This window comes from Podarcis liolepis (assembly GCF_965112155.1).
Source record: "Podarcis liolepis genome assembly, chromosome: 12".
In the NCBI taxonomy this organism is placed as follows: Eukaryota; Metazoa; Chordata; class Lepidosauria; order Squamata; family Lacertidae; genus Podarcis; species Podarcis liolepis.
In genome coordinates, this window is record NC_139563.1 from 2220629 (window position 1) to 2238011 (window position 17383).

Genomic DNA, 17383 nt, shown 5'->3' on the forward strand with positions numbered 1-17383 from the left:
GGCTTGTCTAAATCAGGAATGTCCCTGGAAAATAGGGGAACTTGGGGGGTCTGAGGTGGTTTGAGCATCTTACACCGATCCTGGTCCGACTGCGCTGGCTGCCAATTAGTTTCTGGGCCCAATTCAAAGTCCTGGTTTTGACCTATAAAGCCTTAAAGGGCTCAGGATCCCAATACCTCAAGGTTTGCCTCTTTCCGTATGAACCTACCCAGATCGTGAGATCACCTTCTGAGACCCTCCTTTGTGTGTCTCTTCCACGAGAGGTCCGGAGGGTGGCAACACAAGAGCAGGGCCTTTTCTGTAGTGGCTCCCCATTTGGGGAATGTTCTCCCAAGGGAGGTTCGTCTGGCTCCTTCATTATATATCTTTAAGCGCCACATAGATGGAGTGATTGATAGAGTGATTTAGGGCATTTGAATACCTTCAGTACTTTCCCTTGGTATCATAAAGTCCATGTTTTGTAACCCTGTCTTGTTTAACCATAAATAGCTCCAGTCACTGCCTTCCATGCCTGTGGTTTATTTATTTTGGTTTTATTTTATGTTTGTTTTCATTCAACAGGGGTCTATAATTGTATATGGATTATGCATGTTGCCATCAGATAGCACCGTATTTTGCAGAATCTTGTGTAACCTTTGTAATGAATAGATCAATAGATAGAGGAACAACTGTTGCTGCCTGTGTTGTGATTTTTATTTTCCTCTTCCCTCCAAGTTCCTTTCCCCTTGCATGCCATATTGTTGTTTTTTTCCAGATTGTGAGCCTGAAAGTAAGGATTGTGTTGTTTTGATTGTACATAAGTCACTCTGGGAGCCTTTCTGGTTGGAGAGCAGGGAATAAAGTGTTGTAAATATGTAAGTAATAAATAATTTTTCTCATGCCTTCCTGTCTCCTGGCACAGGGCGACTCCAGCAAGAAGCCAAGAAGCAGCCAGAAGAGTAGGGACTCTGATTCTCTGAAGGTGCCGTTGAGCCATCATAACGTTACAGAGGGCAGTGAACAGCAAAGGGCCAATGAATGGTTGCCGCAAATGAAAAGAAAAGGTTAAAAAGAAGAACATGCAACATTTCCAAGCAACCTGAAGATCATCTGTCGCTGGCAATGAAGTAATTGTGGATGTTACGTGAGCAACGTTGTTTTCGTGGGCAATTTGCTCCCCTTCTTAACCGTCTCTGGATTCTTTTCTGCAGAATAAGAATGAGAGAAGCCTTGACAAAGCCTTGGAGAATCCAGCAACTGGGCTTAAGCAAGGGATCTGCTTGCTCTCGAGTTGCTCTCCTTCTCTGGAATCCATAAAAGTAAAATAAAAAGTATTTGCCACCTGTGAATTCTGTTTTGCTTCTTTCTTTCTTTTTTATATATCATTTTTATTATTTTTTTCTATTTTACATTTTGGAATATTCATTTAAACAGTCTTAAATCAATGACTTCCCTCTTCTCTTTCCGTAGTTCAGTTTACATACCATAAACCCCTGCATATTTTACATAAGCTAAACCGTCCAGTATTCCGTTATTACGACCATGTATCTACCCTGTTGAATTTATCTCAATGCTGCCGGTGTTTTTAAATATACACAATTTTCACCCATATATTCAGTAAACCTTTTCCAATCTGTTCCTTCTTTCTTTAGTTTTTTCCCTTTCCTTTATTTCCTGGAGATGAGTTTTTTTCTTTTACTGTATTGTGAAAACTTCAATTAAAAAAAAAATTAAAAAGGAAAAAGTTTGAGAAACTGCTGCTCAAAGTGTTGCACTGTGCCGCTTCTCAATAATAAATAAATAAATAAATTTTATTTATACCCCCCCGCCCTCCCCGGCCAGAGCCGGGCTCAGGGTGGCTAACACCAGTAAAATTACAGTAAAAACATAATAGGGGAAAAAACCCAATTTAAAGTACAGGTTAAAATGCAATTTAAAATGCAGCCTCATTTTAAAAACAGCCCATAATGTAGGTTTTGAACTTATTTGTGCATCTGAATGCTGCAAACCACTTTGAGACACCCCCCAAAAAATAATAATTAAGAATTAAAAAGGATCACATCATTTTGCCGCCCGAGGCAGCTGGAGGCAGGCTGCCCTCTCCCTGCAGCCCAGCAGAGGGCGCCCCTGGGGGATCTCTCCAGCCTTCCCTTGGTGCCTGCAGGGATGGGGTGCTCTGAAGGTTAAAATGAGGGAGGGCAACTTCCTAGAGAGGCGAGAGAGGAAGTGACGTAAGAGGAGGGTACCACAGAGAGAGGAGGGTGAGAGAAAGGACGTGGGAGGACTGCCAAGCATTGAGCTGGGAGAAAACAAAGGGAGCCCACGCTGGAGGTGCCTCTGGGGCCGCAGGGTGAGTTTTGGGGGGCCGGGGGGGGCCTGGCAGAAGGGAGGGGAAGGGGAGGAAGAAAGACCCCCCAGTATCCTGGGCCCCCTCCCCAACTGGAACAGGTGGAGCATATAAATATTATTATTATTATTATTATTATTATTATTATTATTATTATTATTAATTGCATTCATTAATATTCCATAGAACTGGTGTGGCAGCTGCTATCCTGTCGCTTCATTATTTCTATTGCTGGTGCATTTGCCATTTCGTGGAATTCTTGTTCGCTGCCGCCGTTTCTAGTCTATTTCTATTTTATTTTATTTTATTTATTATTGCTCATTATTTCACAGACTATCCTTCTCCTTTGTCGTTGGCATTCATTGCTAGGGCATTTGCCATTTCGAGAAATTCGTCTTCGCTGCCGCCCCGTTTCAGTCTATTGCAATTATTTTATGAACCAGGATTATTTTATTATTTCGTGGAATCTCGGGGATGCAGAGATGGGAGGGAGAGATTCCTTGCCCTTCAGGGCCAAATAGTCCAAAAATAACAACCCCCCCAGACCCCATTCAGTGCAGGAATCACAGCTCATGGCAGGAGCCCCAAATATTTGGTACCCTAGCCACTCATTTATTTTCAAGACGTTGTGAGTTGCCTGTGTTGCAAAAAGGTCTCCAAGGGTTTATAGCCATAATCGTAAATACATTATGCTGCACAAGGGGTGTGTGTGTCAAATAATGCACTAAATATTAAGGTTTTCAGAAGAGCAACCTGCAGTATATTGCACATACAGCCGCCCCCCAACAAACTCCACCCCCCATAACAATCCCTGGAAACTTGGGAAGCAGACTAAGTAGAGAAAGAAACAATTTCAGTCTATCAAAGGCTGGGGGGGGGGGGACAGGGTCCCAGCCTCCCTGCCTTGGCACCCGGAGCCAGGGCTTCGGAAGCATCTGTGTTGCAGCGGGTTGGGCTAGAGGACCTTTGGGGGACCCTGCCAACTCTGCAATTCTAGGGTTCTGTGGCCTCTGGGGCTTGCAAGAGGCCACTGGTGGGGGAGTAGGGGATGTGCCCCCCCTCAGGATGGGCAGACTCAAGGAAGGGGTTGCGTGTGTGCCCAGGTCAGGAGCAGCAAGCGACCTGGGCAGTCAAGGGAGACAGCTTGCAGCTCCTGCCTTGGGAATCAGAACTGTAGAGTATTAGGGGTCCCCCAGAGGTCATCCAGCCCAACCCGCTGTGGCGCAGGAATCACAGCTAAAGAATCCCAGGCGGATGGCTGTCCAACCTCTGTTTAAAAAGGCAGGAGAGTCTGCCACCTTCTGAGGGAGCCCTCTCCACTTTCAAATGGCTCTTAACGTTGAGTTTGTTGGTTGAGAATCTGTCGGTTTGGGTCCCACCCCCTTCGTCTCCGGGATTCAGCCCCTGATGTCTCCAGGTAGGATGCAGCAGGTAGCAAATGATGCAGAAGACCCTTTCTGCAACCCATAGGAACAACGGAAGCCGCTTTCTGCCGGCAGACAGTTGGGTCCGTTGAGCCCAGAGCTGTCTGCACTGGCTGGCAGCATCTCTCTGGGTTTGCAGGCGGGGTTCTCTCCCAGCGCTCCCTGGAAATCTTTTTCAGGGACTGGACCTGGGACTTTCTGCATGCCAAGCAGGGCTACAGCCCCTCCCCTGGAGAGCCCCCCACCAGCCGAAAACAGAGGAGACTATTTGGGCAAAGAGATTTGACTTCCTATTAGGCAGCTTCCCAAGTTCTGGAGGGTGTCGGAGAGGAAAGCCAGCCAGTTGAGCAGGAAAGTTGGGTCCCTGCAATTATTACCTTTTTCCCCTGCAACGTCTACAGTTTCATTTAACCCCTTTCTCCGTTTGGTGTGAAGCTGGGGAGCTTCTCGACATTGCGACCGGATAGGCAAAGTTTAGCAAGTTCGTTGAATTTTTCTCGGATGTTTTATCCTGGATTTGCATGACCTGCTTCGGACTCCAACTCCCATCAGCCAGAACCAGGTTGGGGGAGGCAGAATAAGAACTGTCAGGCGCCCTCTTTGCGGTCCTTCTGCCGGCAGGTGAAGACCTCCTTGTTCCAACTGGCCTTGAGGAACCTACTGCTTTTAATAGTTCAGTCTCTTAATCTCAGGGTTGTGGGTTCGAGCTCCACATGGGGTGAAAGATGGGTTGGACTAGATGACCCTTGGCTTCCTTCCAACTCTACAATCCTATGATTGGGCTGGTGCCATGCAAATATTAGCTGTGTGATTTCAATAGAGTTTATACATGCTTGTTGTTTTACTTCTAACAAAGTTTACTTGCTTTTAAATGCCGCCCCCTCCAATATTTTTAGAGGTTTGCATACATAACCTGCCTTGAGTCTTGTCAGGGAAGAAGGTAGAGTATTGATAATAATAATAATAATAACAATAGAATTGAATGCTGTGTTACTTTTATTGTTGTTAGCCGCTCTGAGCCTGGCTTCGGCTGGGGAGGGCGGGATGTAAATAAAATTTTATTATTATTTATTATTATTATTGAGCAACAAAGTAACATAGCTTATAAAATTATTTAAATAAATATAACCCCCCTAAAAAACAAAACCTCCTCTTCTCCTTTCCCAGCTGCTTATGATGCCTCTTCATTCCTCTTTCCTGACCCCCCAGATCTGTTGATCTGCCCTGACGTCTGCTCCCCAAGTTTTGGCTGCTGAGCAAAGTGGGGGAGTCCGGAGCCTCCTTCAGAGACAGGTCAGCTTCGCGCCTCTGCCCAGACCCAGCCCTCAGAGGGACCCTGCATCATGGCGGAAGACATCGTGATTCAGGTGAGGAACTGATGTGGGGGCCTGGCAGCGTCCTGGAGGGGCACCCCCTCGAGCAAACGTAAGAACCTTAGAAGTGGCTACTGGATCAGGCCAAAGGGGCATCACTGCCTCTGACTGTGGAGGCAGAGCCATGCTTTATAATTATTATTATTATTATTATTATTATTTATTAAGAATTTCAACATAGCATATTATCAAAACATATCATCTTCATTATTTCCCCCCTTTTTTTTCCTCCCTCCCTCCCCCCCAGACTTCCCTCAGTTCCTCTCTCTGATTTCACAATACATGTTATTCTCTGCATATTGTAAAATTATATAAATCCTAACATTATCTGTTTATTATGTGAACCGTCAATAAATCTGTGTATGTTCATTCAAAGCCTGCCAAGGAGTCCGATTCATTTTGTTATCTTTTTAAGTAGTTTGTAAAAAGTTCCTGTTCTTCTTTAAAGTCACATTTGTCCCTGTCTCTCAATTTGTATGTCAATTTGGCCAGTTCCACATAGCTTATCAGTTTTTCTTGCCACTGCTCTTTCGTTGGGGTTTCCTCATTCTTCCATCCTCGTGCTATCAAGACTCTTGCCGCCGTTGTAGCATACATAAATAAATTCTTTATTTTCCTTGGCAGGTCTTTTCCTACCATCCCTAACAAAAATGCTTCTGGTTGTTGTTTTTTACAAATGTTAATTTAAACATTTTCTTCAATGCATTATATGTCATTTCCCCAAAATTTTTAATTTCTCTGCATTCCCACCACATATAGTAAAAGGTCCCTTCTTTTTCTTTACATTTCCAACATATGTTTGACCCGGTTGAGGCAGAGCCATCCTGACTAGGAGCCGTCAATATCCTTCGTGAATTTGTCTATTCCTCTTTTAAAGCCTCCTGTCGCTTTCTCCTGTGGGAGGGAGTTCCAAAGATTAACGATGTGCTGCTTTAGAGTCTTCGTCACAGAGGTGGGGAGCCTTTGGCTCTCCAGAAGTCACTGAACTCCCACTATCACTGTTCTGACCTGCTTTTACCTTTGCCTTCTGTGTGTTAGAATAATAGAATCTTAGAGCTGGAAGGGACCCCCAGGGTCATCCAGTCCAGCCCCCTGCAATGCAGGAATCTCAGCTAAAGCATCCATGACAGATGACCATCCAACCTCTGCTTAAAAACCTCCAAGGAAGGAGAGTCCACCACCTCTCACGGGAGTCTGTTCCACTGCTGAACAGCTCTGACTGTCAGAAAGTTTTTCCGAATGTTTAGCCGGAATCTCCTTTCTTGCAACTTGAAGCCATGGGTTCGAGTCCTACCCTCCAGAGCAGGAGAAAACAAGCACACTCCTTCTTCCGTGTGACAGCCCTTGAGATATTTGAAGATGGCTCTCCAATCTCAGTCTCCTCTTTTCCAGGCTAAACATCCCCAACCTCATCAACTGTTCCTCCCAAGGCTTGGTCTCCAGACTCTTGATCATCTTGGTCACCCTCCTCTGCACACCTTCTAGTTTGTAAACCTCCTTCTTAAATTGTGGTGCCCAAAACTGGACACCGTATTCCAGGTGTAGTTTTGATCAAGGCAGAACAGAGCGGGACTATGACTTCCGTTGATCTGGACACTAGACTTCTGTTGATGCAGCCTAGAATAGCATTAGCTTTTTCAGGCTGCTGCATCACACAGTTGACTCATGTCAAGCTTGTGGTCCACCGAGGCCCTTATCCAGGTGTCCCCCATCCTATATTTGTGCACCTGGTTCTTCCTGCCTAAGTGCAGAACTTTACATTTGTCCCGACTGAAATTCATTCTGTTATCTTGTGCCCAGTTCTCCAATCCGTTAATGTCATTTTGAATTCTGATTCTGTCTTCTGTAGCATTAGCTACCCCTCCCAGTTTGGTGTCATCTGCAAATTTGACGAGCATCCCCTCAATTCCTTCATCCAAGTCATTTATAAAGATGTTAAGCAACAACTTGCCCAGGACAGAGCCCTTCGGCACCTCACTTGTCACTTTCCCCCAGGGTGATGAGCAGCCATTAATGAGTGCTCTTTGGGTTCAGTCGGTCGGTCAACCAACAGGATGGCCTAGGCAGGTACAAATTTTATTTGTTTAGCTGTAAGGCATGAAAAAACAGCAACCCAGAAAGAACATCGTGATTTAGTTCTTCGTTTCCTGCCTGTCAGGGCAAATAAGGAAGCAGAGCAAAGCAAGACAAGGTCTCATTGTTAGAAAGAAACAGAAATAGAAAATCATAATTGTGCATTGATGGTATCAGGTTGTTATACGTGACCCTTGTTTCAGAAGTATTTGCACCTGCAAAGGTTTCAGGACAGACACACTGCTTCGTTTCCAGACCTTTCTGCTGAAATCCTGAAATTGTCCACGCCACAAATATTCCAGAGGCTGGTATGCAAACAATTTTTGAGTAGACTTACTGAAATTCATGGACCTAACTTAGACTCATACGAGAGAGTCAAACGGACAAGGAAACCGCTGCTTTTTAATCAACCTGACACGGTTTTGTTACCTGTGCAACATTGATGGAAGGTGGCTTCTGAGAAGACAAGGCGATTTGTGGAACCTCCATTTAAAAACTGAAATGGCTTAAAAGTTAAATGTGATTCAATAGACATTTGGTGCTTCTGGACAGGGAGAGGGATTAGAATCATAGAATGGTAGAGGTGGGAGGGACCCTCAGCGTCATCTAGTCTGACCCCCTGCAACGCAGGGCTCTCAGCTGGAGCATCTGTGACAGGTGGCCGTGTAGAAACAAAAAAACAACAGCAGATGGATTATTTTTGGGCAGATGGATTGTTTTAAGAAATCAGCTGTGTGTGAATCACTGTTTATCGCTGATGCCAACTGCAAATAAAGACAAATCCAATAGGGGAGAAATGGACTTGTAGACTTGGAAGAGACCCTGAGGCTCATCTAGTCATCTAACCCTCTGAAAGGCAGGAACGAACCAAAGCTAAACTTTGGCACATTTATTTATTTCAGTGGATCTGCTCTGAATAAAGTTTGGCGGAATACCACCCTGGAGTAGTCCTGGTTTTGTTCCAGCAGAGCCTTCTTCCAGCCAGAAACAATGTCCTGAAATCTACAGATGAAGGGCCCTAAAGAAGCCAGACTATCCTCCACCAGCGCCAGGGCCTTTTCAGTGACGGCTCCGACCTGGTGGAACGCTCTGTCCCATGAGACTAGGGCCCTGCAGGACTTGATCTCCTTCCACATGGCCTGTAAGACAGAGCTATTCTGCCTGGCCTTCAATTTGAATTAGCCTGATCCTCTATTCCTTTTCCCCCTTTCCTCTTCTATGAAGAAACCCTTCTGGGACCCACATCTAAACTCTTCCCTGGTCTCCTGCTGGCCCTAGTAGGACCAACTTGGCCAGTTAGCCCTGGCGATCACTTGATGTTTACTGACTGGTTCCCCCCCCCCCCCCCGAAAAAAATGACCACTGAATTTTTCAATTTTATTGATATTGATGCTACATTTTATCTTGTATTTTATGCTGTTTTTAAGTCGCATTTTAATCAATGCTTTATATTTGCTGTTAGCTGCCCTGAGCCCGGTTTTTAAACCGGGAAGGGTGGGGTAGAAATAAAAATTATTTTTTATTATTATTTATTATACAAAATTAATTACTACAACTACTACTAATAATAATGCAACAGCGTTGGAGCACCATGACAGAGCAACTAAGAGAACTGGCTGTTGTGCAGACGGAACAGCAGGAATCCCCACAAATACACTGATATTACTGCATCAATGGTACTTTGCAGGATACACCTGGGAGATGCCGCCACTGTGTGTATGGAGAGCAGGGCGATGAAAGTTTACCTGGAACAAATGCAGAAAATACGGCTCTCTCTTTAATCAACGGAACCAGGGGGGAAACGCTTGGAATTAGCTGGCAGGTTTCCTGGCAAGGAGTGGGTTGACCATTCAGGAACTGCTCTGACCACCTTTGTCTTTGCAGGACATGGTGACGTTTGAGGACGTTGCCGTCTCGTTCTCCCCCGAAGAATGGGAGATGATGGAGGACTGGCAGAGGGAGCTGCACTGGGAGGTGATGATGGAAAACTACAGAATGCTCATCTCTCTGGGTAAATGCCCCTCTTCCCTTTCATGGCGGGTTCCTGGGTCTTCTTATCTGTGGGGCAGAACATGGGGGACATTCTGTATGGGTAATAATAATCTGTTGGAAGCCACTCTGGGCGGCTTCCCACAAACCTAAAAGCATAAGAAGATAGCAGGCATTTAAAACGTCCCCCCCAATTTTTAAAATTCATTTTATAACACAACTGAACAACACACAAAAAACCAATACAAATTCTTGTCTTATCCTTATTTTTTATAAACATTGTTAGTTGGGCTTCCCCAAGTCCCCCCTATCTGATTTTCATTTTACCTCATCTTTAGCAGTTTACTTATATCATAATTTTTAACCATATTTTTATCACACTTACTTTTACCATAAAAATCTTCATATTTTATCCCTTACAAGTAATACTGTTTTAAAATACACTATCTTCTACTTTTAACCCAACAGCCTATATCCACTTCCAAAGCTGTTCTAAGATTTAAATATTAACATATTTTTTCAAATATTCTTTAAACTTCTTCCAATCTTCTTCCACCATCTCTTCTCTCTGGTCTCGGAGTCTCACAGTCAGTTCGGCAAGTTCCATATAGTCCATAATCTTCATCTGCCATTCTTCGATAGTTGTTAAATCTTGTTTCTTCCAATTCTTCGCTAGCAATATTCTCACAGCAGACAGAAAAAAAGTAACATCCTTTTTGGGGATTTCACCCCCCACTATACCAAGTAAAAAGGCTCCTGGTTTCTTAATAAATGTGTTTTTCAACACTTTTTTCAGTTCATTATAAATCCTTTCCCAGAAGACTTTTACCTTGGGGCACATCCGCCACATGTGGTAAAAGGTTCCTTCTTTTTTTCTTACATTTACAGCATTTATTATCATGAGCAGGAGCGTTCGGCAGAGTCAAGGCACAACCGCTGATCTTGGCGGTGTCGGCTTGCTCCAACCTGGTGCCTTTCAGACGTCTGGGACTACAAATCCCATCAGCCCCAGCCAGCACAATGGGAATTGTAGTCCAAAAAGAAATGTAGGCTGATTTGTTTCTATATACGTAGTTAACGTATGAGAAAGGCCCTCAGCAACAAATGAGAGGCAGTCGATAATATTTGCTTCTTCAGCTGCTTGGGACAATATACCGTATTTTTTGCACCATAACACTCACTTTTTTCCTCCTAGAAAGTAAGGGGAAATGTCTGTGTGTGTTATGGAGGGAATGCCTACGGGTGGCATGCCTATGGATTTTCCTCCTCTAAAAACTACGTGCGTGTTATGGTCGGGTGCGTGTTATGGAGCGAAAAATACGGTAGCTTGTGAGGGCATGTGCTCTTCGCTGAGGCTGCCTTGCAGATCCTGGACTTTAACGGCAGCAAAGATGGCAAGAGAGGGTCTCTGGGATTTTGGCTGAAGGCTGGAGTTAATCCAACATTAGTCCAACAAGTACCAGGGTCTCCCTCCCAGTGAAATGTCCCTCCCTTTAGCATCTCCACTTCAGGCTCAGATCTAAGCACTATACATAAAATCAGGAGTCACAGCGGAAGAACCCCTGACATCTGGCCATCCAATGATTCCTTAAAATCTCCTTAAGTCAAGGATTTCTGAGTTTCCATAAATGCCTCCCCCATTGCTGCTCATATACAACATTCCTCTTTGTTTTGTTAAATAATTTTATATTAATTTTCAATTATTAAAATCCTATAACAGCCACATTTTTCCAGTGTCAAATTACAATTCGCATCCAAATATATATCAGATATAAAGCCAATTATACAATTTGTGTGACTTCCCTTGTGCTGGGTTTTGGGGTGTAATGCAACAGCCGCTCCTAAGTCTTCCGGTACAGAGAGAATAACTAATAATAATAATAATAATAATAATAATAATAATAATTTATCATTTATACCCTGCCTGTCTGGCTGGGTTGCCCATTTTGGCCATTTAGGGGCCTGTAGTGGCAATAAGGCCTAGGCGTAAAACTCCTTGAAATCTTCCCCAAATTCTCTTCCTGATTAAGGGAGACATGGATCGTGTTTCTCTTTGCTTTCCTGCCTCTTGCCTGCCTCTTCCAGCTTTACATTTGGAGCTGCCTGCATTTTTCAGGTCCAACTCTGTTTGGAAAGTGGTTTGTGCTCAAAATTGCTGCCTCTGAGTTTCCGACAGAACTTGCCAACTGGGATGGAGAGGGGGCTAAGTGGGGGAAAGAGGAATTTGATCCAGTATCTGCTTCAGCCACAGCTCCTAGCAGCAGCTTCAGATGAGCATAGAATCATAGAATTGTAGAGTTGGAAGGGACCCAAAGGTCATCTAGCCCAACCCCCTGGAATGCCGGAATCTCAGCTAAATAATAATAATAATAATAATAATAATAATAATAATAATAATAATTTTTATTTATACCCCACCCTCCCCAGCCAAGACTGGGCTCAGGGTGGCTAATACCAGGTAAAAACAATTGATTAAAATACAACTTAAAAACAAGATTAAGTATAACATTAAAATGCAGCCTCATTTCAGTAGAAACTCAAATCAAAAACTTTTCTGGGATGAAAACATCAAATTTTGACTAAGGCCAACTATCCAGACTGGTCCTATGTGGGCCAGAAAAAAGCCAAAGAAGTCCCCAAATAGGAGTTCCATCACAGAAGGAAAAAGGAAATAGGGGATCAAGTTGATTCCAAGCCAAAGGCCAGGCGGAACAACCCTGTCTTACAGGCTCTGTGGAAAGAGATCAGATCCTGCAGGGCCCTGGTCTCTTGGGACAGAGCGTTCCACCAGGCCGGAGCCATCACTGATAAGGCCCTGGCTCTGACTGAGGCTAATCTGACTTCCTTAGGGTCTGGGACCTCTAGGGTGTTGCTATTTATGGACCTTAAGGTCCTCCGTGGGGCATACCGGGAGAGGCGGTCCCGTAGGTACGAGGGTCCTAGGCAGATGGCCATCCAACCTCTGCTTAAAAACCTCCAAGGTAGGAGATCCCACCACCTTCTAAAGGAGACCTTTCCACTGTTGAACGGCTCTTGCCGTCAGAAATTTCTCCCTGATGTTTAGTCGGAATCTCCTCCAAGAACCGCGGTTTCTTCACCTGCGGTTAGAGACCTGAACATCATGTTCCTAAGATGTGTGCTCTCTGGGCGGGGTGCCCACCTTGCTCTTAAGGTGTGGTGCAAGTCACAGTGATCTTTTGGCAAAGAATCTTTTGGCATTGGCTGACATAAGGAGCTCCGCAGCTGCAGTTCTCCTGGGAACGTAACTTGTCGGCGCTGGTTTACTGGGAATAACTCTCGCTTCTTCCTAGCCAGGGGAGGATCCCTTTACGGTGCTCCGCTGAGAGAGAAGCCATGCTTTTGTAACCCCACCTTTTGGCAGAGATGTGGCCGAGCCTTTGCCATTTGGTGAACCAGACCAGGAATATGGATCACCAGGGCCAGAATTATTGATTGCCATTGATTATATTTCTCACTTTCTTGCACCAAATTGTCTCAAATCAATTTACAGGATTTAAACAGGAATAACAAGAAGTGTTGACACCAAATATAAAAAACAGCAACCAAGCAAGGCCTAAAGTGCTCAGCATATGTGTGTGTGTGTGTGTTTATAATATAATATAATATAATATAATATAATATAATATAATATAATATAATTAATATAATTAATATAATATAATATAATATAATATAATATAATATAATATAATATAATATAATAAATATAATTAATATATAATATAAAACTATATATTTTTATATATGGAGATATCTATCTATCATCTATCTACATATTTATATGTATGTATATAAATATAAGAAATACTACATATAGATGTGTGTTGGTATTTAGTGTGTTTCAACACCACTTGATTGTAAAAACAACAAACAACAACCTCAAAATGCATCACAACGAGAATAAAACTATCAGTAAAAGCAACACTTTAAAACATTCAAAAGATAAAATCAGGAACAAACTGAAAGCGGATTAAAAACGTAAATTAACATTCCGCATGTCTGGACAGGCTCGTCTAAATGATAAATGTTTTTAGCAGGTGCCAAAGAGAGTGGCTCAAAGGTGCCTGCAGTCAGTAGGCAGGGAGTTCCAAAGTGTCGCTGCACCAAAAGACTGATTTCTTCCAAAGGCAGAGCGGGTATTCTGTGGCACCTTTGGCAGGGCCAATTCTGCATGTGGGGCAAGGCGATTTCGCAGGCAAACTGGTCGCAAGGTGTCAAGGGCTTTATGCACTAAGAGTCACACCTTGAACCTGGCCAGGTAGAAGACAACAGCCCCTGTAGCCTGCCTCAAGGAGGAGCGTATCCAGCCACCCTCAGCCTAGCTGAATACAAAATGCTTTGGCCTAAAAGCAGGCAACAGTGGTGCCAGCCGTGCTTCCCTGGGGAGAGCATTCCACAAGCCGGGAGCCACCCCTAAAAAGCCCCTCTTCTCATATTGCCACCCTTTGCATCTCGGAAACTGGACCCAGAGATGGACCCTTCACATAGGTTTCCCAGACAACCTCATAACAGTAGCGTTTCTGACATCTTCTGTAATTGGAAGTCCAAATCACGGGCTATCTGAGATCTTGCAGTCAGCTTTGAACCCGGGATTACATGCAGAACCCGTGATCTCCCACTTTCTCTCCTTTTAGAAACCCGACTTTTATTGTTTGTTCCATCTCGGAACAACCCCGTGAGGCTGGGAACGGCAAGACCTTTTTGACGGGGAAAGGTGATGGACTCCTTCCTTGGAGTTTGGTAGGCCACCTCTCAGGGATTCCTCAGCTGTGATTCCTGCATTGTGGGGGGTTAGACCACATGACCCCCCCAACTCTGCAATTTTAGGGTTCCCATTTCAGAGAGATCTGGGCTTGTTCTGCTGCAAGCTCCCTGTGCCTCTGATAGAATCATAGAATCGTAGCGGTGGAAGGGACTACCAAGGATCATCAAGCCCACCCCCTGCAGTGTAGGTAAAGGTAAAGGGACCCCTGACCATTAGGTCCAGTCGTTGCTGATTCTGGGGTTGCGGCGCTCATCTCGCTTTATTGGCCGAGGGAGCCGACATACAGCTTCCGGGTCATGTGGCCAGCATGAGTAAGCCGCTTCTGGCGAACCAGAGCAGCGCACGGAAACGCCGTTTACCTTCCTGCCAGAGCGGTACCTATTTATCTACTTGCACTTTGACGTGCTTTTGAACTGCTAGGTTGGAAGGAGCTGGGACTGAGCAACGGGAGCTCACCCCGTCACGGGGATTCGAACTGCCGACCTTCTGATCGGCAAGCCCTAGGTTCTGTGGATTAACTCACAGCACCACCCGCGGCAGTGTAAGAATCACTGCTAAATAATCCCTGATGGCCATAGTCTAAAAACCTCCAAGGAAGCAGAGTCCGATACCTCCCGAGGGAGTCGGTTCCACTGTCAAACAGCTCCTTCCACCAGAAAGTTTGTCCCAATATTTTGCCCGAATCTCCGTTCTCATCAACTGAATCCGTTCTCGTGCTCACCCTCTTGCTATGTGAATCTTTCCATGTCCCAGGAAACGACCTCTACCTCCTTTCCTCGAGCGGAATGTTCTGGAACACGTCGGACGAAGAAAATGTCCCCGCCGAGCCGCAGAGAGGTCCTTCGATGGGGTCTCCGGAGACTTCGCCTCTCCGTATCCTCGAGGGCCAAACGGAGATGGAGGAAGACTTCGTGCCGGAGCAGCAACCGTTGCCAAGGGGCACCAGCCCTGCGCGGAGCCCGTATCCCTGCCCGCTGTGTGAGCAGTGCTTCCGGGGCAGGAAGGAACTCGACCGGCACCAGAGGAGCATCCACCTGGGGGACAAACCCCACGGGTGCGAGGAGTGCGGGAAAGCCTTCCGAGACAAAAGCGACCTTCGCGTCCATCAGAGAATCCACACGGGGGAGAAGCCCTTCCCCTGCGAGGTCTGCGGCAAATCCTTCCGGGAGAAGAGCAAGCTCATCGTGCACCAGCGGATCCACACAGGGGAGAAGCGCTGCGTTTGCCAGGAGTGCGGGAAATCCTTCCGGGACAAGCATTACCTTCGGGACCATCAGAGAATCCACGCGGGCGAGAGGCCCTACCACTGCGAGGACTGCGGCAGGAGCTTCCGGACACGGAGCCATTTCACCCTGCACCAGAGGATCCACACGGGGGTCAAGCCCTACGTCTGCAACGAGTGCGGGAAGACCTTCGTCCAGAAGAGCAACCTCGTCAGCCATCAGAGAATCCACACCGGTGAGAAGCCCTTCCCTTGCGAGGAATGCGGGAAGATGTTCCGGGACCGGAAAACCCTCCGGTACCACCGGAGGATTCACATGGGGGAGAAACCCTACCCGTGCCAGGAGTGCGGGAAGACCTTCCGGGACAAGAGCAGCCTGACGGTCCATCAGAACATCCATTCCGGGGAGAAGCCCTTCATCTGCTGGGAATGCGGGAGGAGCTTCCGGGAGAAGATGTACCTGAAGGATCATCAGAGAATCCACACCGGGGAAAAGCCCTTCTCTTGCCAGGAGTGCGGGAAGACGTTCAGAGCCAAGAGGACCCTCACGTACCACGAGAGGATCCACACGGGGGAGAAGCCCTTCCCCTGCCTGGAGTGCGGCAAGACCTTCCGGGGCAAGAGCAGCCTGACGGTCCACCAGAGGATCCACTCGGGAGAGAAGCCGTTCATGTGCTGGGTCTGCGGGAGGAGCTTCCGGGAAAAGATGTACCTCCGGGAACACCAAAAAATACACCTCGAGGAGAAGCCCTACCCCTGCGGGGACTGCGAGAAGAGCTTCGTCCACAAGAACCACCTCATCCGCCACCAGAAATTCCACGTGGCCTTCTCCATCCAGTGAAGGTGGACGGTGCCCTAAGGACAATGCCAGAGGACCCTCGCACGACGGGGGCCAGCCTTTTTGGCCCAGCAAATGCAACCACACGGAGGGTTCCCTCGATTTGCCCCGCTGCGTGTTCTGGGTTCGGATTCTGTATAAAGCCGGTGGCAGGGAGTAGCGTTAGGAATTAGGAAGAGTCCTGAGACCTGGAGGGGCGATTTTAGCTGCTAAATACCGTGCCCCCTACGAGGCTCCTTCCTCCGTTTCCGCAGCAACCCTTTTGCCTTGGGAAGCGGTTGCATTTATCCTACTGTAGTTGTGTCGAGAGTTTTTGTGTGTGTGGGAAGCGGGGCTGTGCATGGGATTTGCCAAATGAATAGTTAATTGTTGGTTTCGTTTCCCCCTTATTGTAAACGGCCTTGTGGGTTTTTGTTGGCTGAAAGAGGGCGTGTAGATTTGGGGCGGGGGGAATAAACCTACATCAAGATGTGTCTGGGAGCCGCAATAAAATCTATACACTTTGCTGTATGAATTGCTCTCATCCCCTTTCCCCTAAATGTACTCGGTGTGACATGAAGAAATCTGTTCTTTCACATGCCCTGAACCTGCTCCAAATAAGTTCCGTTGGGCGGCTCCAAGTTCTACTATTACGAGAGAGAAAATGTTTCTCCACCTACGTTCCATACGCCACGAATAAGTTTATGTGCCTTTTCCCCCAGATATGGGGATAGCAGTCGTAGTGGCCTCCTGATCCTGGTGGACTACAAATCACATCATCCCTGACCATTGGCCGCACTTGCTGGGGCTGATGGGAGTTGTAGTCCCAAGGATCTAGAAGGTACCAGGTTGACAAATGCTGCAAACAGGACCTTTCCCCGGAGGGGAGTTTGCTCCTGGATCATTTGGGCCGCTCCTTTCTTGCAACTTCCTTTTCCAGCTTAGGAAGTATTATTATTATTATTATTATTATTATTATTATTATTATTATTATTATTATTATTATTTATTAATTTAAACCCCAGCCACCTGGCTGGGTTTCCCCAGCCACTCTGGGTGGCCTCCAACAGGACATTAAAAACACAATAAAAGATCAAACATTAAAAACTTCCCTAAACAGGGCTGCTTTCAGATTTATTGCTAGGCGCCACCCCAATCTCGTGAGTGGTTCTGGATTCCAGGGGTTCCAGGCACTTTTACTTAGGGTCCGGTCTCCTTGGAAGGAGAGTCAGCCGAGACTGTGCTGTCTTGGGGATATGTGGTTTTATTTACACATACACTAGCAGCCGAAATTGTGGAAACCTTTTGGAAAAAGTGTATTTCTGAGGCTTGATGGCTCATAACACCACTTTTGTTTGGAGTAATGCCATAAA

General features: G+C 46.0%; 2 protein-coding genes across 5 annotated transcripts in view; both read left to right on the plus strand.

Annotated features, from left to right (window-relative positions):
* The window catches only part of LOC310689448 (uncharacterized protein), a 34197-nt gene extending 32869 nt beyond the window's left edge, over positions 1 to 1328 (plus strand). For both annotated transcript variants that reach the window (XM_083467186.1, XM_083467187.1), the window contains one exon: positions 902 to 1328. In XM_083467186.1, coding sequence (XP_083323312.1) covers positions 902 to 1048 — 147 coding nt within the window. In that variant the 3' untranslated portion in view covers positions 1049 to 1328. The remainder of the gene's footprint in view (positions 1 to 901) is intronic.
* A 908-nt stretch (positions 1329 to 2236) lies between these two features.
* Positions 2237 to 16663, plus strand: LOC310689386 (uncharacterized protein). Of its 3 annotated transcripts, none has more exons than XM_083467047.1 (4): positions 2237 to 2329; positions 4960 to 5117; positions 9081 to 9207; positions 14725 to 16663. In XM_083467047.1, the coding sequence occupies exons 2-4, from the start codon at positions 5094 to 5096 to the stop codon at positions 16032 to 16034; spliced, it is 1461 nt and encodes a 486-aa protein (XP_083323173.1). In that variant the 5' UTR covers positions 2237 to 2329; positions 4960 to 5093; the 3' UTR covers positions 16035 to 16663. The 3 variants fall into 3 exon arrangements, with proteins under 3 accessions (XP_083323173.1, XP_083323174.1, XP_083323172.1); XM_083467048.1 differs by lacking the exon at positions 2237 to 2329 and adding an exon at positions 4151 to 4371; XM_083467046.1 differs by lacking the exons at positions 2237 to 2329; positions 4960 to 5117 and adding an exon at positions 6572 to 7190.
* The last annotated feature ends 720 nt before the right edge of the window (positions 16664 to 17383 follow it).